The 26,839-nt window shown below is 37.5% G+C and overlaps 1 protein-coding gene across 3 annotated transcripts in view; it reads right to left on the bottom strand.

The window, feature by feature from the left end:
- Positions 1-26,839, bottom strand: part of LOC136863922 (colorectal mutant cancer protein) — an 809,530-nt gene that overhangs the window by 70,328 nt on the left and 712,363 nt on the right. For all 3 annotated transcript variants that reach the window (XM_068226110.1, XM_068226109.1, XM_068226108.1), the window contains exons 6-8: positions 19,670-19,809; positions 10,097-10,309; positions 1,379-1,585 (exon numbers count right to left, since the gene is read on the bottom strand). In XM_068226110.1, the coding sequence (XP_068082211.1) occupies positions 1,379-1,585; positions 10,097-10,309; positions 19,670-19,809 (560 nt within the window). The remainder of the gene's footprint in view (positions 1-1,378; positions 1,586-10,096; positions 10,310-19,669; positions 19,810-26,839) is intronic.

The raw sequence follows: 26,839 nt of genomic DNA, 5'->3' as shown, positions 1-26,839 counted from the left end.
TAATGTTGTCACATTTAAAATAACTTCATTAGTTAAAAAGTTATATATGGGACATGTTTCGCTCCCTTATAGAGCATCATCAGCCAAATCTGAATCTCGAATAATTGTTATTTATGTAAATAATGACTTAAGAACTATTAGAACATTTTTGACAAACTTAAAACTTACTCTATTAGAATATCATAAAATATAAAATCTTTGTATACATGGCTTAATTACATGTGCTTAATAGTAAGATACATTCAAATTATGGAAAAGAGAGTACTAAAATATTAAATAAAATAAAAATATATATATCATGTCCAAAATCTTAGAAAGACGTGAAAATCAATCTTAGGAGCTAAATTTGAGGATTTTCTTGGCAATGAGATCTGGTAAAAAAGTTATTTATCCCTTGTGGATAAGAGTCTATAAAGGTTCAAATTTATCGTCAATTTGATGATTGAACTTGTAACAGGATAAATGTTGGTCTTCAAGAAATTTAAAAGCTTGTTGTCATATGACCTCGGCGAATGCTGTTGAAAAGATATGTTCTTATTCCTCATATGTGATAAGCTAACAAATAACAAAATGCTCAGAATGATCACAATACTTGCAGTTATTGGAAATTAGAGGAGGAAAAGTAGTGTCTGAACTCTAGCTTTAATGACTCAGAGTTTCCCTCTGCCCATTTATATCATCATTAGTCGTTGTGCTCATTACTGAGCGTCGTGACCTCATAACTCCATCATTTCCTTGTTGCAACCTTGACAAGATGTCTCCATCCCGAGCGGTTTTCACATATCGTTAATATGACCTGAAGTGGTAGCCCAGTGATCTTCTTCGCCTGATCTATCCGTCTGCTTGCTGTTTTTCCTCGTGGTCTACTGCCTACAATTTTGCCTTGTAAAATTACCTTTTCCAAGTTCTCTCCATCTCGTCTTAAAATGTGGCCAAGGAACTGGAGGTAACGTTCACTCACACGGGAAGATAGGCGTTTCTTGATGCAGAGTTCGTCCAGAATGGAAACATTAGTTCATAGCATTCTCCGCCAACACCACATCTCAAAGGCATCAATGCGCTTTTTGTCTTTAGCATTCGCGGTCCAGGTCTCACAGCCGTACAAAAAGACGGAGAACACTAGTGATTCTACCAAGCGCATCTTCGTGGCTTTTGATATTGCCCGGTTCTGCCAGATCTTAGTAAGTTTAACCATTGGCCCATTTATATATTATTATTTAATATCTCAGAATAAAAGGATGAGAGAGGGGAAAATTGCATGCAGAACCATTTATTTAGGTTAGGAAATCATTCTGGAATTTCTTATAATGTTTATTAACTGGACCCTACTGCACCTACTATTTAGACGTAACAAACCAATTGGCATGTCATAACTCACCCCAAATGTTGCAAGTTGTGATCCAGTAATCTGACGATCCATCTTGCGTAACATGACTCTCTCTGCCATTTTGCATACCGGCATGTCGTCTTGTGGCACAACAGCCATGTTACCACCTGGAGTTGGTGGCTGTTGAGGAGCAGCAACAGAGGTAGCATGGTGTTCAGGTGAGCCCATAACATGTAGCCTACCTTCCACCTCTCGAATCTAGAACAAAATCCACACAGGTGCTATGCAAAATACATCAAACAACATGCCTATGTACCTAAAAACCTCATGAGTAAAGACAACACTTTAATACAAATTTCTCATATAGTTCAAACTCACTAGATACCATTTCATGACTTTCTGGTTCTAAATATAGATACTTTTTCAGCGCAGGTGTGTACTGGTCATTTTTAGGCATATCCATATATAATGCAAGTTTTTTTAAGTTTATTTCATGTGAACAGAGCATATAATGTAGTGTATTTTAGTTTATGTGCATATTTTACGCTTAGACACTCATCGCATTCTGCCACACTTCGCGACTTTCATCAATCTCAATCTTTCGTTTTCTGGGACCGATTATGCTGTTGGGAGATAACAATATATTTTTGACAATGTTTGGTGCTCCTCTACAGCAAGCAGGTAGAAAAAATGTGCAGTTTGCATTTAATATTCTTTGATAATAGGGATTATGCAGTTTTCTAAACCTTCAGTCGGCTCATTAATTGTACAGAGTAATCAACTATGGATACTGTTGCTCTCTTCTAGTACTATGTATATCAGGCAGATTTATGATGGGTTTATGGAATTTGGTAGAAAATTAATTTCCAGACTCACAATAGTAGCAATATTACTACCTATAAGTCTGTCATCATGCTCCTTAGTCTATCCTATGTCCCAGAACGTAGCTCCCTATAACTCTTCTAAACACACCCCAAACTCACATGTAGCATTGCAGTTCAAGTGTGAAGGACATCAGAGCACAAACTCCTATCTCCTGCCCACCCATTTTAGGGTCTACAAATCTCAATCTTAATTTCTCACTACCTACTCCATAGTCTCAATTAAATCTCTTGATCACCCTCTAGTCAATATTGCTCCTAAATAGTATCCCACTGATAACAATCCCTGCTTCCTTAAACTTCTCCTGTGCTGCCTTAACCAGATCTGACACATCCCCAACTATGTAAGTACCTATCCGTGCTTGCCTTACGTTGTTGTTACCAATATGGAAAATTACCACTTTCTCCTTACTCTCCTCCTTCCCTTTCCATTTTCCCCAATATCTGCTTTAACCTAATTCCTGGATAACACTCTACCACGGTTCTCTTTCCTCCACACACTTCATCCACATCCTAACAACTGAGTTGACCATGACCAAAGCCTCAGCCTCAGCCACCTCATTAGATCCCCTTCCTCTCCTGGTCTCCCTTAACTTCCTGATGCCTGCAGAACCTACTTCTTCCTCCCTTCTCTCCCTCTCCCTTACCTATTCTGCCTCCCTCTTCCTATCCTCGTCTTGCCTCACACCTCCTCTGCAACACTTCCCTGATCTCCATCTTCCCTCTGCTGTTCCTCCTGAAGTGACTACCGATTCCTCACCAGTATCTCTCCTGGGCTCACTCCCTGAGGAAAGCCTTTGTTGTTGTTTGCGTCCTCAGTCTATAGACTAGTTGGATGGAGCTTTCCATCCCACCCTATCCTGTGCTAACCGTTTCATTTCTACGTAACTACTACATCCTACATCTACTCTAATCTGTTTGTCATATTCATACCTTGGTCTACACCTACTGTTTTTACTCTCTAGACTTTCCTAAGAAACAAAGTAAACAAGTCCTAGGTCCTCTCATTCCACCTCTTCTTCTGGTCAAAATTTGAAAACTGTTCTCCTCTTACCAATTTGTATTAGTACCTCTCCATTCGTAATTCGATCTATCCATCTCACCTTCAGCATTCTTCTGGAACACCACATTTCAACATCTTCTATTCTGTTCCTTCCTGAGCTAGTTATTATCTGTGTTTCTCTTCCACACAATGTCATGCTCCAGACAAAACATCTTTCTAATTCCTATATCAATGTTCGAATGAAGTGAAGAAATGAGGTCACGACGCTCAGCAATGAGTAAACCGACTGCTGATGATGACAACAACAATAAACTGCATTTAGACATATCCTAATTACAATAGTTAACTGAAACAGCAGAAATGTAGTTAAAACTAAGTACTTATCAGGAATTTTTTCTTTTTATTCCTAGAAGCTAAAAGGAATGAAATTCCCTTCAATTCTGAAAGATCAATTATAAAATGCTCTGGAGACATGAACTACAAATGTTGGAATACAGGAATCTAATATATGAGCAAGTACTTTTTCTGGAAGCAGGTGATGATGGAGTTAACATTGTTTCACAGCCTTGAAATACATATTTGCAGCTTATATTATTAAATAACATGGCCTACTCAGAACATAGCAAGAGCTGGTGTAAAAGTTTTAGCAATGCGACAAGTACTGGAAATGAGAGCTATTCCTAAAAGTCTGTTTACAGACCAGTATATCAGCAGAACCATTCAGTTCTCAAGGTTTCAGTCTTGCATATAGGGAAGCTTTCCAGTATGTCAATACCTGATGCGGAAGTGAATAGAACTGGATAACAGCACATATGATGGAGCATTACATCACAAATTTCTTCAAACTTTCATTTGAGCTGAAGACTGTGAGAAATTCACCTCACCCTTAAAGGAACATATGTTATGGGATATAACAAGCCATAACTGACCCCTAATTTAAACCATACAGTCTCTCTGGATGGAGACTAAAGAGATGCCATCATGCAGGTAATGCATACACTGTTCAGTGTTCAGATCAACTACCCCATTCGCGAGCAAAGCTCTGCAGGGTAAGTCTGTATTGGTGGTGTGCAGGGAGAGAGACCAGTGGCAGATGGCTCCACGGCTTCCTATTGACTGGGCATGTTGACCAACCATCGTAAACATTTTGGTTGCTTTGAGTGAGCAAGCGATTGTTCTTATTAGCAGGCAGTAGATTTCTTGTACTGGTATGTGTAAAATATATGTGATCTAGTGATTAATATGTCTAGTGTTCAGAAGAAAGGTAGAACTGTCCACAGTAAAGCATGAGAATGTGCGACGAAGAAGCACGCCAGAAAAAGTTGACACTTCCGCTGCCTCATGCAACAGAGGGAGCAGCAAAATGCTCTGGTGTTTCAGTATGCCTGATTAATATCAGATGCCAAGCAAAGAAGCATGTGATGACAGAGGTTCAAGATCTTCTCTGCACACACCTGGAAAGCATTGGCCTAGATCAAGCTCCAGATACGTTACCATTGACAACATGGCAGTAACATGGTGAACAGTCCAATAATTTTACAAAATAAAGAAAACAGTCCCAAGCTACAGTAAACTATTCTGAATGGTAAAAGGGAAAACAGACTTACCATTGGAAGCAGAGCCTCTTAGGCTCATTTTACACAGACTAGATTGTAAGTGGGAGAAATGTGTAGATAAGCGTAAAATCAAGTGGCATTCTAGATAATTAAGAACCATTCAGACCTTGCACAGAGAACAGTAGCAGGTATTATGCCTCAAAGAAAGCTGGGTGGACAACAACCATTTCATAGATGCTGGTAAAGTGCTGAAGTGATAGGTGTTTGTGCCAATGGAAATGTTGTGAACCAGCTAATTATGATCCACGTATGTTCAAGTTTTGGATTTTTGGATTGGGTAGAATTAATTTACAAAGCTAGGACAACAATTGGAGACTACCACGGTCAAATGAACAGCAAACATTTTAAAAATTTGGTGAGAGAAATGCTTTTAACTAATCTGCCTCCTAATTCTTTTGTGGTTCTAAATAATGCTCCATATCACACTATACAAGTAAATAGGGCCCCTTTACCGTATGCTGTAAAATATGAAATGGTCTCATGGTTACACCAGCAAGGAGTTTCATGTGATATGAACATGAGGAAAGAAGAGCTCTACAATCTAATTCTTATAAAGAAACCGAAAATCATTAAAACTTACCACCTTCTGCAATCACATGGACAAATTGAGGTACAATTCCCTCTATATATGTATGACCTAAGCCCCACAGAATTAGCGTGGTCTGAGGTAAAACATAAAACGTTATGTTGGAGAGTGCAATGTATCTGGTGAAATGTCATTAAAAAAAGCTTATGGAGCTCACTAAGGAGGGCATTGCTCACATTACTGTGGAAGTCAGGGAAGGATACTGTTCACATGTACAGAAATTAGAAGAATACTGGAAACGCGCTGGAACTTTGTCAGATGAGGTTGATTTGATCATCATTAGGGATCCATGTACAACTCCAATGAAGATAGCAGTCAGAATCTGACCTCACTTTGCCATTGTAAGGCAAAGTTATTTTGAATCTCAATTCTATCTTCAAGTCCATCTTTGTTTTACTGGCATGTCCCTCTTTAATTAACATGTTAACGTTGACGCGTACATTTGCTTTTTTCGCAGTAAACTGCGGAAATGCGATATACATATTTCAGGTTGTTGTGGGGTACGGATGAGCGTAATTTCATTCGTAGATGATAATCAAAGACATAATTTATGTTCAAAGTTACTATTTTTGTGTCCCCCTATTGGGGTGACATATGGTTATTAGGTTGGCAATGCAACAGAAAAAGCGCGTGTCACCCCTACAGGGGTGACGCCATTTTTACCTTTGTTGTTGTGGAACACTGTGCTCTGTGTTGTGAACTGTTGGTTTACGCGGCTTTTTATGAGTTCCTCGTAATTTACAGTTGTGTGACAAGAATTAAATCAATGTTGTATGTGTTTCTGTGTCGAGTAAACCATGATTACCGATAGAGAGATAGAAGAACAACTTGAAAATTGTTCGAGTGCTGCATCAAGTGATGTTGACATTTCGGATTTGCAGTGTGATGCCACCTTTTACGACTCGGAATTGGACAGTAGTTTTTGTAGTGAGGACACTAGCGAAGATTCCGGTGCAGCATTGTGCGATGATTCAACCATATCACCAGCCAGTGACAATTACTGGGGAACATTCTCAGGTTTGCAGAAACACTTTTTATTCACACGTAGCCCCAGTTTAAAATTTCCTCTGAGTGCTAAATCTGAACCAGTTGATTTCTATCGTGCTATAGTTAATGACAATATCATCAATATGATGGTGCATGAAACCAATGAAAATGCAAGGAATGTGTTGCAAGGGAAACGTGTGAGTAGGCGGAGTAGATTCACTCAGTGGACTGATATCAATTGTGCTGACATGAAAAAGTTCTTAGGCTTATTGATGTGGATGGGTTTAGCACAGTTTCCCAAACTTCATAATTATTGGTCAAGAAAGAACAGACTGTATAAAAACTATGTTGGGGGGTCATGTAATGAAGCGGGACAAGTTCTTACTGATTTTGCGCTTCTGGCATTTCAACAGTGAAGCAAACCGAGGACATGACCGGTTGTATAAAACCACACCTCTTGTTCTAAAGCTCAATAAGAATTTCAAAGAACTAAATGAGCCACAGGAAACATTGGTCATTGACGAATCTATGATCCCCTTCAGGGGAAGACTATTATTTCGCCAGTTTATTCCAAATAAGGCTCATAAATACGGGGTGAAGGTATTCAAACTATGTGATACAGACGGTTATACCTATACCACAAAAGTGTACGCAGCAAAGGGACAACTGCTAACCCTGGACTACCACATGCTACAGCTGTTGTGATGGAACTTATGGATCCTTATTTAGACAGTGGATTAACTTTGTTCACAGACAATTTCTACACGTCAGTTGATTTGGCGAATAAACTCCTAGCTAGACGCACTCATCTGGTTGGTACCTTGCGGAAAAATAGAGTTGGGCTTCAGCCAGGTCTAAAGGAAAGAGTCAAGAAAGGACAAATGGTTGCTAAGGAATCACATAATGGCATCCTAGCACTGAAATGGATGGACAAGCGAGAGGTTTATATGCTCTCAACTAAGCACCAGTTAGATTTTGTATCCTCAGGAAAACGTGATAAGAGTAACACGGAAATTTTCAAACCATCCGTAGTTATTGACTACAACAAAGCAAAGCCTGGCATTGATGTGTCTAATCAGCTATCGTCCTATAATGCATCTCTTCGGAAAACTGTCAGTTGGTATCATAAGGTAGTGACGGAACTACTAATTGGAACGAGCTTGGTGAATTCATGGATTGCATACAGAAACTACCAAACAGTGCCAAAGCTGCAGAAAATGTCTATAACTACCTTCAAGGAGAAATGTGCTCTTGAACTAATGTGCTTGTCGGATGAAGTAGAAACACCTCGTCACAATCGTGGTATCCATCTCCTTGTGGAGACGGAAGAAACTGAAAAGGCTGGAGATTCCACACGGAAGAGAAGGAAATACTGCAGCATATGCTACAAAGAGGCTAACGAAACTGGAGGTCGACAGGCAGCAAGGAAAGCGAAGAAAGTAACAACATATTGTAAACATTGCCCAGACAAAGCATTCTTATGCAAACCTCACTATGAGTTGGTTCACAAGTGATGTGTATCTTGTAAAAACTGTTATTCTTTCATATCATTTATACTATGCCACAAATTCAATGACTAGCATGATATATCATCATCTGTGTTGTTTTCTTTTGTAATTTTAACTTTCCTTAGAACAATGAAGCTCAATTGATCTAATAATAACCATTTCTTAAGTTATGTAACAATAGTATGTAAGAATAAAGCAATAATAAGCTCCAATCCACATTATTTTCCGTGCCATTAATAATTGAATTCTGATAGTTGCATATGTCACCCCATAGGGGGTGACAAATCCCAGAGAAATTCCACCGTCTGTTGCTCAATGCACAGGGTGCTGATAAAGGAATGGGCACCGCACTGCACTCTATGAACACCTTACGTAAAGAAGCAATGCAATACTGCAGCAAATGGTAGTGCTAGTTTCGCGCGACAGCCTAAAGTTGAGAGTCCTGGACACACTGCCGTGTCACCCCATGAGGGGTGACATATGATATTTTGTATGAGCGTCCGTCACCCCATGAGGGGTGACATCGTCTTCAAAGTGTTAATGTATTTTTCATTTGTATGCAATATCATGCTGCATCTCTATTCGTTAATAAAGATATACTTAGACAGTTGGCCGTGCAATTAGGGTTGTGTAGCTGTGAGCTTGCATTCAGGACATGGTGGGTTCGAGCCCACCGTCGGGAGCCCTGAAGATGGTTTCCCATGGTTTCCCATTTTTCCACCAAGCAAATACTGGGCTATACCCTAAAAGTCACCGCCACCTATAGTCCCAATCCTATAAATTTCCCATCCTTGTGTCACCAAAAACCTGTCATGTTAGTGCGACATTAAAAACCACTTAACACGTTCACTGCGTATTAGCAGAGTGTGACATACCTGCCAACCTGAACAAAATATTTCTGTGGGACTCTTTAAAAGTTGTAATTATCGAAGTTTTGTGCGTTGGTAGGACGAGTTCTATTGAACTCGTACTTATCCCACTCACGCGCCTGGTGCACGACCCGCACAGTGGTTGAAATCGAGAAGTAACACTGGTCACCAGACGGATCACGCGCCACGCGCGTTGGTAGATTACTGTGCATTATTTACTGCGGATAGCAAACAAATGCATAAAGTATGTTACAGACATAAATATATTCATATTTACACTTCTCTATTACAGAATTTGACAAACAAAAATGAAATACTTTGGCTAATTGGGTAGGTCTCATGATGTTGAAGGAACCACATTGTCGGCCATCAGAAAAAACATATAAATAAAATTATAACATAAGCATCACGACGCAGTCAAAAATGATTACTGCACGTTCTTTCAAGTTACTTATAAATGTGATGAGGAATAAATAACAATTAGAAGTTCTTTCATGTTATACACATATATGATGCAAGAATAAATGACAATTACAAGTTCAGTTCTTTTACTGAACATATTGCAGTAGTGGAATTTATTTATTTCAAAAGCGGAACCACTCGTAATTCTCCTGAAGAATTAATAAACAGAAAATGCAGTGTCTTAGCTCGCAATGAAGTGGTCTTGCTGCTCAAAGATCCCATAAATGAATGATGACGTATGACGACAACTCTGGAGAGGAAATACACGGGAAACGGAATACACATGCGCAAATATGGCTACGGATTAATCTGCTAGTAGACTGGACTTACATGATGTGCGGGGTGACAATTAGAGCCTTTCTTACCATGCGGGAAACCTGTGATTTACATTTTTAAGTAGCGTCATGTGCCCAGCGTGTGATCCGCATTGAACATGTTAAAAACAAGAATAGATTAGGAGAAAGGTGATAAACGATTTCAGTACGGTCAGTCATGCCAGGACAGCTGGTTGCATGAATGGTGGACAGTGTTGTATGTATGGAAGTAATAGGTGTACAGAAAGAAGTCACCTTATTCATAAACTATTGGCAATGATGTAAATATTTGCAGGAAAGTTTCTATAATGAAGCTATAAAAGCAATGTTAAGTGGCAGTTACATGATTCAAAAAAGAAGAAGAGATACCATACTAACTAGCAAGCCTCATTACTTTAGGAGGCAAACGGCAAGATGATGGCACATATTCAAACTTGAATGGTTTGTGGAATAATGGGTAACCAACAGATGATTGCATTATCTCCTGACTTGTAAAGGTTTATCCTTAGAGAACTGCATGAAATTTATAATCCCACTATTTACCTTCTTCCTGAGACGATCACGGTCCCCCCTGAGGCCACCAAGAGCTCCACGCACACGCTCCAGTTCTTCTTCTTGTCGGGCTAGTTGCTCCTGCAAAGCTGCATTCTCAGCCCTCTGCTGTGCCAACTCTTCAGCCAGTGCAGCCATTTGTAAACTGTGACAAGAGGTTGCAGTCTCTTTGTTGAGAGGTTGCACGTCCAGGTTGTGGCCAGCCTGCAGACATAACAAGAGCTCATATAATAACCGCAAACTTTTCTTGGAAGGATCACCTACTCAACTGCCTCAAAAGGATCACACAAAGGAGAGTTCAATAAGTTGAAACACTCTGTTAGGTGGGGAAAACACAGAACAATGTCTGTAGCTCTTGTACAGACTTCAATTTTACTGACGTTGCATCATCAAGAAGGTGAAGAAAAAATGGTTATCATCTCTGGCAAGGTAATGTATAAAAGAATAGTACATGTATTATTGTGGTGTTATACTGGGCATATATTTGTCTATCATTTAGAAAAGAAAGTGAAGAAAGTGGCCTACCCCTGGGAAATGTAGCATCCCAACATTTTCCTCGAGATGAAGTGAGAAATGGTTATTACATTATCAGTTGGTGTTTTAGCACATGAAGGGGTCCTGACAATATACTGTCAACTGGTCCTATATGGGTTAATTAGATGTGTGTGTGCAGTTCTATAACATCTTATTTAGATATATCAGCAGATGATTTCATGCCCTCCGTGGATCAGCAGTAGAGTGTCATCCTTCAGATCCCAAACCACGTTATACGATGTCGGCACGTAAACATCTTTGATGAAAAAACATCTGGTGTTTACCCAACAAAATTAATAAATACAAACCATTGATTGCCCAAGAGAAATCCGTTTCTCTGCCATCCGGTAGAGTAAAATGGAACATCAAAATTGACATGCAACCAGCCTACATTGTGTCAGATCAAAATCCCTGCACATGGCAGCTGAAGCCATATTATTATTATTTTTTTAAAAAAATTTAAAATGTCACAGCATGTCCATTGCATGCAATAGACTACTATTACACGCCACTCCACAGAAGTTCTTCTGAAAGCAACTGAATCAGATGACACAAGACTACTGCATTCAAGCAATTCCATAAGGATGCAGGGAGAGGATCAGAGAATTAGTCGAGAGAGACTTGCTCGCTCAATCACTCACTCATTCACTCACTCGCTCGCTCACTCAGAGGCTACCACAAAGACAAGGTACAATTAATGGCCAAGAGTCACAGGGAAAGGGGTGTCCCATTAGAAAATGTGCCGTGTATGACCTCTGAGCATTGCGGCTAGCTGAGCAGTATCATTTGTGGGGTCATGGAGGTAGACGGTAGAGGATATTAGACTTAACTATAGAGGCTAAAAGGAGCAGATGTGGTCCTAGGAGACAATGGATGGACTTGTTCTTTTTCAAGTTAAGAAACATAAAAACAGATGAGAATTGGGTGCTGGCTGCATGAAGAATTTTGAATTCATTCACAGATGGTGAACGCTGAAAGTCGTACCATAAAATTCCTATCCCCGTTTCTACTGTTCGCTCTCTGACTGCTGCCCTGTCATGTTTATTCTATAATATGTTCTTTTTCATGTTCCTTTCTATACTGACTTTACATGTTATCTCCATTAATCAATAATATGAAAACTGCAGCATCAACAAGAACAATCTACTTGGAAGAAGGACATCTGCATGATGCAAAGAAATCATACTACCACATGCACTGTTGTCACTTTTTGAACAAGGTTGTCAAGTAATGCTTTTTACTATGTTATAAACATATACCTATAGTCGAGATTGGTTTCTACATACCGTATCTCAGTTCTGCATAATTCTGTTTTATAAATAAATTTATGTAGGTCTCAGCAAAATATAACTTAAAAACATGTTAATTAAACTTCACTTGTATGTAACTCAATTATACATAATTAGGTGTTATTATTTTATAATTAATACAACTTCACCTATGAGGAGGCTGCCAAAAGGACAAAATATACTGACTACACAATATTATGTCTTCCAAGTCATTGGTGAATTTGCTAGTGTGCCAGATAGAAATAACAACAATCACAAGGCTCAGGAATAAATTTGGAAAGAGGCATGATGTATGGTTCATCAAATGCTGTATAGATGATTATGGAGTATCGTTACTGAACCTCCTATTGCAGCAATTAAATGCAGTCTAGTCGTACACACAAAATTAAAATAATCTTGCTGATGTATGCATTTCCCCTGTTCAAACCACAGGTGAGTTAGAAATGTAATTCGTTAAGAGTTGTCATTGTTGCCGGTGGGCCTCTCGCTGCTTATGTCGGAGAGAGGTGGTGCGGTAGTGTAACAAAGGTCATGGGATGTGATCACATGGCATTTAACTAAAAGAGAAAGATTATGTGACAGTTTATTTGCAAGTAACAATGTTACAATAATGCCACAGATGTATGAATTTACTGTTGTTATCAAAATACAGGTGAATTAGAAATGTGATGCATAAGCGTCAGCACTGTTGGTAGCAGGATTTCAGCTGTAGATGTCAGAGGGGTACGGTGGTGAAGCGAATGTGATGGGAAGTGACTGCACGACATAAAGCTAAAGTACATACATTACGAGAAAAGTGTACATGAGAACACGCTTCCTCTTTAACTGTAAGCAGGTTATGAAAACGAGACACATTAAAATGATGCCAAGAGCTGACATTTACGTAACTTATGTACAAAAACCGTGCTTCTACCAGTAGAAATTTAGTGTACGTTTCTGACTGTCGGCAATGGAGAACAGAAAGAAAAAGTTACACACTGGATGAGAAAGTAAACTTTATGTGAGAAGTGGACAACAATGCACATAAAAATAAAATTGAAATAGCTGAAGATTTAGGAATTGTTTATACCTCACTTTGCCCAGTTATTAGCGAAAGAAATGTCCGACTCATTGGCTGTATGGTCAGCCCTTCAGTTCAGAGGGTCCCGGGTTCGATTCCCAGCTGGGTCGGGGATTTTAACCTTCATTGGTTAATTCCAATGGCTCGGGGGCTGGGTGTTTGTGCTGTCCCCACCATCTCTGCAACTCACGTACCACACATAACACTATCCTCCACCACAATAACACGCAGTTACCTACACATGGCAGATGCCGCCCACCCTCATCGGAGGGTCTGCTTTACAAGGGCTGCACTCGGCTAGAAATAGCCACATGAAATTATTATTAGTGAAAGAAATTGCCCCTTTAGACAAATTTTGTAAAAGTGGGTGCAAAATCCACCAAAACCAGAAACCAAACCCCATGGTGCAACAGCTTCAAAGGGCCATGGCCTACCGAGTGACCAATTTTCAGCCCGAAGGCCTGCAGATTACGACAATGTTGATTAATAATGTTGCAAACCTGATATATTAAAGTACAAATTACGTTGTTAAATTTTATCTCTGAGGTAACCTGTCCTTAATCTTATTTCTGACAATGGAGAAAATTATTTTAATAATTATATGACATAACTAGCAGTTACCCGCGGCTTCGCTCGCATGGATTTTGTAACACAATAAAAGTAATCGTTCCTCGGTACTGTACTAAGACATTATCTGAAAATCCCTAAAGTATAAACATTCACTGACAAATTAAGTTTCATTTACCCTGGAAACTCTTTGTAAACCACGTTTGGGTTATTGCCTTTTAGGGCTAAGATGACCATGCAACAGAGAACTGTACATATGAGAAACAGTCTTCTCTCAAATTGAACAAAAAAAATGTTTATTTTTAAAGGAGATTCCAAATATCTATCTCAACGTCGTAATATTTTCAGTTTTTGAGATAGGCTATAAGAATCCCCATGAAAAGTATTCAACCCCTTTATCAATCCCTTTAAAAAAAATACATGTTCCTTTACTTTTAAAGGAGATTCCAAACACTAATTTTTGCATCTATAACATCATCAGTCTGTGAGATATAAGCACCCTCATTAAAAATTATTCACTTCTTTTCACCTCCCGTTAAGTGCCTTTTCTGAAAACAAAAAGTACGTGTTCCTGTATTTTTAAAGGACTTGCAAAATATCAAGTTTCATGTCTGTAACGTGTTAAGTTTTTGACATATACTGTAGATATACCGGTACTCATTTTCAAAATTCACCCACTTTTCAATTCTTTTTAACCCCTTAAGTGGATTTTAAGAAAACAAAAAAGTACACGTTTCTTTATTTTTAAAGAAGATTCAAAATACAGTACCAACTTTCACGTCTGTAACATCTTCAGTTTTTTGAGATATAAGTATCCTCATAAAATTAATTCATCTTCTTTTTCCCTTTTTTTCCACCTCCTCTCCCTATAAGTGGACTTTCCGAAAACAAAAATACGTATTTCTTTATTTTTAGAGGAGATTCAAAATACCAATTTTCACGTCTGTAACAACTTCAGTTTCTGAGATATAAGTATCCTTTTAAACAGAATTCAACTCCTTCTTTACTTATTTTCACCACCCCCCACCCTCCCCCTAAGTCGATTTTCCGAAAACAAAAAATACGTGTTTATTTTTAAAGGAGATTCCAAATACCAAGTTTCACATCTGTAACATCTTTTCTTAAAGATATAAGTACAAGTATTCCAAGTACCAGTTTTCAAGTCTGTAACATGTTAAATGTCCGAGATATATTGTAGGCCTAGATTTTTTTTTTAAATTCCACCCCGTTTGTCACTCCCGTTCGCCCCCTATTCATTGGATTTTTCAAAAACAAAAAAGTGTTTTTTTATTTAAAGGAGATTCAAAATACCAATTTTCATGTCCATATCTCTTCCGGTTTTGAGTATAAGGATCCTATAAAAGGTATTCAACCAATTTTGCCCCTTTTTCGACCAACCTTAATGGGATTTAGTGAAAACAAAAAAACACATGTTTCTTTATTTTTAAAGGAGATTCCAAAAACCCAGTTTTATGTCTGTAAGCTTTTTTAAGTTTTTGAGATATAGATGTCCTCATTTTAAAATTTCACCCCCTTAGCAACAAAAAAAATACCTGTTTCTTTATTTTTAAAGGAGATTCTAAATACCAATTTTTTAATGTGTAAACTTTTAAAGTTTTGAGATATAGATACACTCATTTTAAAAATTTCTAAAAATTCACCCCATTTGACACTCCTGTTTAACCCCCATTAATTGAATTTTCAAAAAAAAAAAAAAAAGTGTTTCTTTATTTTTAAAGGAGATTCAAAATACCAATTTTGAGGTCTGTAATATCTTCAGTTTCTGAGATATAAGTATCCTCATTCAAGGCATTCAACCCCTTTTTCACCCTTTTCCACCCCCTCCTAGTGGGATTTTCCAAAAACTAAATAATATGTATTTTTTTACTTTTATAGGAGATTCCAAATACCAAATTTTACATCTGTAAACTTTTAAAGTTTTGAGATATAGATACACTCATTTTAAAAATTCACCCCCCTTTTCACCCCCTTAGCGACGGAATATCAAAAAATCCTCCCTTAGCGAGCACCTACATTGTAATATAAATGTATTCTCAAAATTTCTTTTCTTTATGTCCCGTAGTTTTGGCTCGGCGATGATGAATCAGTTCGTCAGGACAAGTTATTTTTATATATATATATATATACTAGCAAGATACCCGTGCTTCGCTACGGTATTATACTGAAATTTATAATTGAATGCTTAACGTTTTATATATAATCCTCAGAAATTCGCGATTTGACTCGTTTTCTGAGAGATTACAGCAAAGTTCCTCACATTTTTCAATCTTTCTTTGCAGCAATCGATTTCGTACTTCCCGGGGAAGGTCTAGGTATTCCACGCGGTCAGTTGGGTCCCTAAACCTTTGCCATCTTTTCCTATAAGCGTTTTTAGTATGGATCAAATCCTGAAGGAGATCCGGCGTGGTGTCGTCTTGGGTGCCTTGGCGGTACTGAACCCGCGGCTGGACTGTATTCGTAGTCATTACCAGGCCAGGACCCGTTTCCAGCGCGGTCCGAACAATTTGACGACGGTCCAGAACATTATTATTATTATTATTATTATTATTATTATTATTATTATTATTATTATTATTATTATTAGCTGTTCTGGACCCCACCGCTACTTGGCGGTAAATTGCATCTGCTGCCATTGTTGACAATGTGACCAGCACCATTGTCGCGCGTAGGCAAGTGTGCGTGATTTCTGGCTGTACGAATGACATACTTCCGTGAATTATTGACCTTATTATAGAGGTGAACTATTTGACGGACAATCTCATTCCTATCGTTTATTTTAAATGTGCTTACATTTTTATTTATATGCCAGGAGATTCTACTGTAACCTAGGAACGTTCTCCGAAGGAAAAGATGGCTGTTGAAATCGAACCCAGGAAAGATTAATAATGATCGGTTTATGATCAAAATAAGTACATCGAAAATCTACAGCCTGTTTCCAGTCATTCGACAGGGTCAGGTATTGAATGAATAAAGCCCCATCCTGCGGCGACAGTAGGAATTGTGCTGGCTGCCGAAGCACTCCTCTGGGACAATGAGCGATGAATGACAAATGAAATTAAATATTGGACAGTATTGCTGGAATGAATGATGACAGGGTAAACTGGAGTATCCGGAGAAAAACCTGTCCCGCCTCCGATTTGTCCAGCACGAATGTCACATGGAGTGACCGGGATTCGAACCACGGAACCCAGCTGTGAGTGGCCGGCGCGCTGCCGCCTGAGCAACGGAGGCTCCTTAAAAGAACATTATGAACAGTAAAATCAATTGGTCTCACCTCCTTTTGCATCCCACCGCCGTTAACCCTCTACTGCATGAATTATTTTTCGTTTTCGTTTGGTGAAGAAAATTTCAAGCTTTAATGTTCAACATACGCTCAATGTATTAGATGTATCAACTATTCTTAACTGGGGCTAATAGCTTAACACTCATATGTGATGTGGATTGCCATTGTTGAATATATATACGATTTTTCACGATTTTACGCTAAGCATTTAACATTCAAAGACCGAACATTACTACCTACTGGCCATGGGTACGTACTGCAAGGCGCAAGTACAACTTGCATAACCGTAGGTCGGTAACTACCTCTGTCTACAATATTTATCCATTTATACAGGTGAAAAGTTATTTGTTGCCCAAAGGCAACAGTATGCAGTAGAGGGTTAAGTTTATTTAACCCCCCCCCCCCCAAAGAAAAATTGAAAGAAGGCGTGTTTCTTTATGTTTAAATGTTCTTGTCTGTAACATCTTCATTTCTGAGATATCAGTAGCCTAATTAAAAGAAATCGACACCATTTTCAGTCACATTTACACACTTCCCCCCCCCCCCCTCACTTCCGCCCAAGTGGTATTTCCGAAAACTAAAAATACACGTTTCTTTGCTTTTAATAGAGATAAAATTACCATTTTCACTTCTGTAACATGTTAAGTTTTTTATATTTACTGTAGAAATTCTCATTTTAAAATTTCACCCCTTTTTATTTGCCCTTAAGGGGAGTTTCCAAAAACAAATCACCTATATTTCCTTTCATTTACAGGAAATTACAAATACCCAATTTTTACGTCTGTAACATTTTACCTTTCTCAGATATTCTGTAGATATAGTCTTTCAAAAATTTCACCCCAATTTGTCACTCCAGTTTAACCGCCATTAATTGGATTTTCCAAAAACAAAAATTACTTGTTTCTTTATTTTCAGGTCTGTAATATCTTCAGGTTCTGAAATATAAGTAGCCTCATAAAAGGCATTCAACCACTTTTTCCCCCTTTTCCACCCTTCCCATTGGGATTTTCCGAAAACAAAAAAGTACGTGCTTCTTTATTTTTAAAGGAGATTCTAAATACCAATTTTTTCATCTATAAACTTTAAAAGTTTTGAGATATAGATACACACATTTTAAAAATTCATCCCTTTTTCACCCCCCCCCCCCCCTTTATTGGATGTTCCGAAAACAAAAAATAAGTGTTTCTTTATTTTGTAAGGAGATTCTGAATACCAATTTTTACATCTATAAATTTTAAAAGTTTTTAGATATAGATATACTCATTTTAAAAATTCACCCTCTTTTCACCCCCCATTAATTGGATTTTCCAGAAACAAAAAAATATTTGCTTCTTTATTTTTAAAGGAGATTCAAAACACCAATATTCAGGTCTGTAATATCTTCAGTTTCTGAGATATAAGTATCCTCATTAAAGGCATTCAACCCATTTTCACCCCTCTTCACCCCTCCTATTGGGATTTTCTGAAAACAAAAAAATACATGTTTCTTTATATTTAATGAAGATTCTAAATACCAATTTTTACATCTGTAAACTTTAAAAGTTATGAGATATACATGCACTCATTTTCAAAATTCACCCCCCCTTTTCACCCCCCATTAATTGGATTTTCCAAAAACAAAAAAATACGTATTACTTTATTTTTAAAAGAGATCAAAAGTACCAGTTTTCAGGTCTGTAATATCTTCAGTTTCTGAGATATAAGTATCGTCATTAAAGGCATTCAATACACTTTTCACCCCTTTTCACCCCTCCTATTGGGATTTTCCGAAAACAAAAAAATATGTGTTTCTTTATTTTTAATGAAGATTCTAAATACCTATTTTTACCTCTGTAAACTTTTAAAGTTTTGAGATATAGATGCACTGTTTTTAAAAATTCACCCCCCTTTTCACCCTCCTATTAATTGGATTTTCCAGAAACAAAAAAGTATCTTTCTCTTTATTTTTAAAAGAGATCAAAAGTACCAATTTTCAGGTCTGTAATATCTTCAGTTTCTGAGATATAAGTACCGGTATTCTGATTAAAGGCATTCAACCCCTTTTTCACCGATTTTCACCCCTCCTATTGGGATTTTCTGAAAACAAAAAAATACGTGTTTCCTTATTTTTAACGGAGATTCTAAATACCAATTTTTACATCTGTAAACTTTCAAAGTTTTGAGATATAGATACACTCATTTTAAAATTTCAACCCCCTTTTCACCCCCTTAGCAAAGGAATATCCAAAAATCCTCTCTTAGCGAGCACCTACATCTTAATATGAATCTATGCTCAAAATTTCATTTCTTTATGTCCAGTAGTTTTGGCTCGGCGATGATGAATCAGTCAGTCAGTCAGGACAAGCTACTTTATATATATAGATATATAGATATCTAAACCTCAATTGTAAGTAATTCTTAGTTACACATAAAATCTGCTCTTCACCTTGATACGCACATATGTATAACTCAGGTTCAACTGTATCTTTGAGAATTAACTGAGTGCAGTCATAATACTTTATTCACATCTAATACTGGGGCCTCTTCTGCTTCCATGCCCCCTATTTGAAGTCATTTAATGCTGAGACTATCCACATTTACCTATGCCTCCATCTCCTTCTCTTACCTTCTTCAGCAATGATGTTAACCAACCCTTCCCCATTTGCCTTACACTACCCTTCCATCTTAGAGTTTCATCATGTGTTCATTCCTAACAGCTTTTCTCTCTGCATTAGAAAGTCCTTCTGCAATTGCACCCACACACTTAACATCAGAATGTGCCATTATTCATGGAAGTTATGGTTGGACAAATCAACATGAAGGCACTTTACCTCGACAGCTCTGTTATCGATCTCTGCACTACTGGAATCAGCATCACCAATTGTTCTGTCACCATCCTGAAGCTCAGAATCATCAGCTAAATTAGTAGTAGAACCTTCGGCATCTCTTGATAGGTCTTGATCCTCATTTTCTGAAACATATTTGAAATATTTTAATGTCATAAATGGATATGGTCATATATGTAACACTGTAAGTGAATTCTTAAGTAAGTTACATAATGAACAAAAAATGAGAAACAATTTTAACACTAAACATTGTAACCGAGAACAATCCTCCTTTTATAATGTTCTGTCTTCTTAAAATTTGTGTATATGGCAGAATGCTCAAATGTCCTCCATTTCAGATTCCAAAATTGAAACGTCCCGCTTTTTCATATACACAGCAAAAGAGTGAGACCTGTTTCATACATTTGCCACTAGTCTATACAAACGCTGCCAACAAATCATGTTAACTATGTGGTCTTTGGTCACAGAGATCAAGAATTTTTACAGACTCGGTATGGCAACACTTCTGTACATCTCAAATTCTTTGATTTTGTTTCCGACTTCCGTTAACATCAGTCTGGTCAGTTAGTTACCATGGCATGTTCATTACATGTAATTTGTAATTGTCATAACATGGCAAAAGAGTGTGCTTTTTATGCTAAACAAGAAAGAACAATGCCTAAATGGAATAGTACTGTCAATTGTGATTTGCAGGGAAAATATCATAAATCAAGAAGACAAACAGTGATGTCTCATGTGAGACATACAGGGACATACAGGGGAACTTTCAGTGTCACACACCGTGGCGCTAGTAGCATAACAAAACATTTAGCATATGCACTCCGTAAATCTGCTGAAATAAATGCAAATTCTTCAAAAGTGATGAGTCAGTTCTTTACGAATATTGCACCAACATCCCGAGATCTTGATATCACTACATCGTCATATGATTAAAGATTGATAGATTGAATAACTGAGTGACTGATTTGAAAGAAAATTAAAGTTTCTCTTGAAATGACTGCTTCTCAAAACTAATTTAAACATGTTTTGAGCCAAAATCTTCATGTGCTCATGCTAAGTGTAGGCCACTGATACGGAAGTGTTCCCTTTCTTTACAAGTTGCTTTACGTCGCATCGACACAGACGATGGTACAGGAATGTTTTAGGAGTGGGAAGGAAGTGGCCATGGCCTTAATTAAGGTACAACCCTAGCATTTGCCCTGGAGTGAAAATGGGAATACCGACCTCGATAGCTGCAGTCGCTTAATTGCGGCCAGTATCCAGTATTCGGGAGATAGTAGGTTCGAACCCCACTATCGGCAGCCCTGAAAACGGTTTTCCGTGGTTTCCCATTTTAACACCAGGCAAATGCAGGGGCTGTACCTTAATTAAGGCCATGGCCGCTTCCTTCCCACTCCTAGACATTTCCTGTCCCATAGTCACCATAAGACCTATCTGTGTCGGTGCGACGTAAAGCAACTAGCAACAAAAAAAAAAAAAAAAATGGGAATGATATGGAAGTGTTTGTACCTCTTTCTATGCAAGAAGTAATGCAGCAATTAGGAAAAGTACATTGCTTTTCTGTGCTAACAGACGGTTCAAATAACAGACATGTGAAATCATTTCCCATTCTTGTTTGATATTATCGACCATACAGTGATGTTGAAATGAATCTGTTGGATCTACAATCACAGGCAGGAGAAACCCCAAACATTGTGGTTAAATACTGAAGTGAGATGCTGGTTGAAAATGATCTCACAAGTGCGGTTATTGCTTTCTGTGGTGATAACACAAAAAGTAATTTTGGTGGTGTTGAAAGAAAAGAACAAAGCACCACATTCAGATAATGAAACATATTTTTGGAAGGGGAATTGCTAGGCATAAGATGTGGTGCACATAGGCCTACTATTAACAATGCAATACAGTCAGCCAGCAGTGGCGTAGCTAGATTCTCGGAGGCGCCGGACAAGACGGCCCTTAACTGTGATTGCTAAACATGAATTCAGGAGTTTTAAATCTAATTTACATATGCATTATATTATAAATTAGATTTAATCATACATAGAGAATTGTGCAAAGGTACTACCACAAGTACTTCTTCCAATGCTTTTCCCACACCTTTGAGGTGGACATGAGTGGATACGAGCATGTTTTATGGCTGGATGCCATTCCTGAGGCCAACCTTATGTGGAGGGATGTAATCACTAATGCGTGTTTCCGTGGTGGTTGGTAGCGTAGTGCGCTGTCTGAATATGAAGAATGGAGTGCTTTGGACAGACACAAACACCTAGTCCCCAAGTCATACGAATTAATCAGATGCGATTAAAATCCCCAACTGTCCGGGAATCAAACCTGGGACCCTCTGAACCGAAGGCCTTAATGCCGACCATTTAACCAAGGAGTTAGACATACATAGGTAATAGTTGGTTTTACAAATATGAAGAACAATGCTATCAAATAATGAGATGTTGATTGTTTGAATTAGCTTTTTATTTCTCTAAAAGGTTAGGCACACACTTATCAACACAATAAGATATATAGGATCAGAACATGTGTTATTTAGGACTTAAAAGTTCTTACCCAACAAAAATAATAATAGGCTTTTCAAAATAAAAATAACTTGGTCTTGAATGAATAAATTAATTGAAATTATTATAAAATAACCAAATAGTATTGAACTACATTACTAGTATACATTATGTAATAAACATGAAACCATTGTAAAAGGACAATTTAAAGTAACAAAATGAAAGACAAAACTTTTCATTATCAGACCTTTTAAGTCCTAATTTTCTTGACATCAATAAAATAAATTATTTATTTAACAGTAAAAACATCAGTTAAACTTGAGATTTGAAGATTTTCTTTCTTGAAATCATACTGGCAAAAATATCAATGATTTTATCAATGTTAATCTGTCGTGCCCTTGGGTATTCTTGAGTCATAGAACTTGTAAGGTACCAATAGTTTTATTAGTATTATTTTAGAAAATGATCTGTCAGCTTTGGCCACTGTAACAGGTACAGTTAAATACATAGAACAAGCAGTACATACATCAGGATAGCTAGAAGTCAAAGAACTACAGTATGTTCAATCAACAGCAGATTTGCAAGCTGTTTTATATCAGTCACGGTTTTAATCTTAGATCTGAAGGAACTTCTAAATAATAATATTTCTGATGTAGACAAATGTGTTACAGCATCAAAAATGGTTTCTGTAAATTTTTCAGCTTCTTTTTTCTAGTCAATCATCAGTAGAAACCAAAAAGGGTTGAATTACCCTGTATGCAGCTTCTACTGAATTCATGCCCTTGAACTGAACTGGTTGTCACATTGTAAGCATACAGTATCAATCATGGGACAATATTGTCATCTTAAAATTTGATTTTGGGTCAGTGAATCTTTGATCTTCACAAAGCTCATCTTCACTTTACTGACTCCCTTGTTTGAAAACTGAGTCAATATTCCCCATTTTGCACAGATTTCAGCTGCTTCTTCAACTAATAAATTGAAAGATTCTCGAAGGACATATCTCCAAAATCAAAAAACTCACAGGCAGCATTTATATTTAGAGATTCTGCTTGTATTGATTTTGAGGTAATATTTATATTTTCTAAAATTTTACACTGAATTACAAACAATAAAACACATCTGAAGGATTCGAGTGCTATGCCCCTGTCAGCCAGTGATCACTTGCCCACTGATTTGGAGACTGTGATAGTGAAGATTTACTTGTTCTTTCACATATATTTACGGTGAGAGTGGAAGAACTAAGATAAGTCTGTATCTGTGGATATTGAACATAAACAAATCATATGGTACAGTAAAACAAGGTGACTGTGTCACATGCCTGCAGTAAAAACAAAATCTTGGATGTATATCCAGGCCTAAAATCCTAACTTTTCAGTACAAAAGCGCCTTCCGTTACTGAGAACTTTCTTCAAAGATCCTGTCTCTGAACTTTGGCTACACTTCACTTATACACAAGCTTCCACTTTTCACAATGTTGAATTGAAGGTGGAAGGTGACAGAACATCAAATTTACCATGTAAATCATAGTTCTGGTGTACCGGTACTCTTAACTTCATTGGAAAAAGAAGGCTTGGTTACAAAATAAAGTGCTGTTATATTCTATAAAAACTGTGTTAAATATAGATCTTCAGAGATTTTCGACTGAGCTTCAATGAAGCATGTTCCTATGTGGTCTGAGATTAGAAAGAGTGCTGAATTCATAATCAGGCAAGGGTTCTTTGATATGGATAAAGATACAGAATTATTAGAAGAATATTTTGCTTAAAACAGAATGTAACAAGAGAAAAATAAATCTGTGGAATAGCTTGGTTGATTCTGTACGGGTAGACAGGTATATTTGTTTATCTTAAGGACCATAATGTCAGGCATCATCATCCTTCATCAATTTTTCAGTACATCCTTTCCCTACCAGGTACAAATGCATCTATAAAAATTTGTTCTCCCAAGTAAACAGAATTTGGACAATAGAAAAATTCCATTTAAAAGTAAAAACTCTATAAGCCATTTTTATGACAATATTTAATTTCCAGTAATTTTGTACTATGACCTTGAATGTTTTGAAGTATGCCCCCCCCCCCCCCAAATCACCTGAAAAGTATTATAAATTGTAATATCACTTTGTCTTGTAAGAGTATGAATAAGTTATGTAATAAATAATACACCACTCATCTCATTTAAAAGTGAAAACTCTAAATGCCATCGTGATGAGCAACTATAATTTTCAGCAAACTTGCGACGAGTTCTCGAATATTTTGAAGTCCCCGCAACCACATTTATTATTAGCATCACCTGAAAAGTATAATAAAACATAACATAATTTTGTCCTCTGTTGAGAGTTTGAATCAAACAGGTAATAAAATAATACACTACATCAATAATTGTATTTTAATTTCATAACCATTCTGTATTCCAAAATATATTTCAGGTATATGGGAAAATGTCCTCCTTTGACCAAAAAGAAATATGGTCAGTCTAAGTAAGTTTCAGTGAGCAAAATCAATACTAAGAGAAAGACTTAAACATGAAGATGTATCACAAGCAAAACTTCTCTTCTGAAGATGAATGTAGCTATAGGATGTTTCCACAAAGTAAATTGTGGATCTGCATTAATCAGTTCATGCGATTAGGCAACACAAATCATACCATGAGGTCCAGATTTAGAACTTCCGACACCCAAGGCTACATAGATTTTGCCACCAATTGGAAATAAACATTTAAAAATGTTCATTTCATTGTAAATCATTACTGGACTCGGAGACGTCTTTGTTAAAACTGTACATCAGTACTAGAGACGTCTTTGTTAAAACTGTACATCAGTACTAGAGACGTCTCTGTTAACACTGTACATCAGTACTGGAGACGTCTTTGTTAACACTGTACATCAGTACTGGAGACATCTTTGTTAACACTGTACATCAGTACTGGAGACGTCTTTGTTAACACTGTACATCAGTACTGGAGATGTCTTTGTTAACACTGTACATCAGTACTGGAGATGTCTTTGTTAACACTGTACATCAGTACTGGAGACGTCTTTGTTAACACTGTACATCAGTACTGGAGACGTCTTTGTTAACACTGTACATCAGTACTGGAGACGTCTTTGTTAACACTGTACATCAGTACTGGAGATGTCTTTGTTAACACTGTACATCAGTACTGGAGACGTCTTTGTTAACACTGTACATCAGTACTGGAGACGTCTTTGTTAACACTGTACATCAGTACTGGAGATGTCTTTGTTAACACTGTACATCAGTACTAGAGACGTCTTTGTTAACACTGTACATCAGTACTGGAGACGTCTTTGTTAACACTGTACATCAGTACTGGAGACGTCTTTGTTAACACTGTACATCAGTACTGGAGATGTCTTTGTTAACACTGTACATCAGTACTAGAGACGTCTCTGTTAACACTGTACATCAGTACTGGAGATGTCTTTGTTAACACTGTACATCAGTACTGGAGACGTCTTTGTTAACACTGTACATCAGTACTGGAGATGTCTTTGTTAACACTGTACATCAGTACTAGGGACGTCTTTGTTAACACTGTACATCAGTACTGGAGACGTCTCTGTTAACACTGTACATCAGTACTGGAGACGTCTCTGTTAACACTGTACATCAGTACTAGGGACGTCTTTGTTAACACTGTACATCAGTACTAGAGACGTCTCTGTTAACACTGTACATCAGTACTGGAGACGTCTCTGTTAACACTGTACATCAGTACTGGAGACGTCTCTGTTAACACTGTACATCAGTACTAGGGACGTCTTTGTTAACACTGTACATCAGTACTAGAGACGTCTCTGTTAACACTGTACATCAGTACTGGAGACGTCTCTGTTAACACTGTACATCAGTACTGGAGATGTCTTTATTTTATAATTTTCGCTTTTATAGACAACTGAATATTCAATATGTAGGATTTTCTACAACAAGAACAGGTAATTATACTAAACAGTATTTAAAGGTAATTCTTTAATGTCACATTATTCACCTAATGATTGCTCTTCTTTGAAATGTAAGTCATAAATGGAGTTAAAATCTTTGATTTTGAAGAAATGAAACTACTTCTTGATACATACTGGTACATGGATAATGTCTTTTATTCACCAAACACACAACAACTTCAATAAGGTTTGTTGTTGACTGATGGTAGATAATTTGATTTATTTAGAAACCAGAACTTTCAGTGTTGCCTAGTTTTCAGTTAATACAACACCATGGACGGGCGATATCAACTCAGTAGTCATCAGCGGCGGCTCATGAAGTTTCATGCGGTAGGGTCACGTTATGGATGCGGATAATATGAGCCTAAACTACACACATGCAAATATAAACAAATATGAGGCAATACATCAAAACACGCCTAGACTTACCTTACCTTATCAGATCCACGCTTCTTTATTTAGCTGTAGCAGCTGTAGCCAGCGCATTTTTACACCTCAGTTGCCCGAGGATAGGTTCACCTAAAGTTGTCATTATAAAGAAGGTATCTTTCAACACATGGTCAATATGAACTTGTAAAGTAGAGGCGAACACATCTCGTCTTATTCTCGCTTGTTTCCCTTAGTGAGTGGCGCTGGCTGGACGTGAGCGGGACTACGGGAATACCGTTTTCCGGGAGCCAGATC

Source organism: Anabrus simplex, chromosome 2, assembly GCF_040414725.1.
Source record: "Anabrus simplex isolate iqAnaSimp1 chromosome 2, ASM4041472v1, whole genome shotgun sequence".
NCBI lineage: Eukaryota > Metazoa > Arthropoda > Insecta > Orthoptera > Tettigoniidae > Anabrus > Anabrus simplex.
The sequence above is the reverse complement of the archived record's forward strand: the minus strand, read 5'-3'. Positions and strand labels throughout refer to the sequence as shown.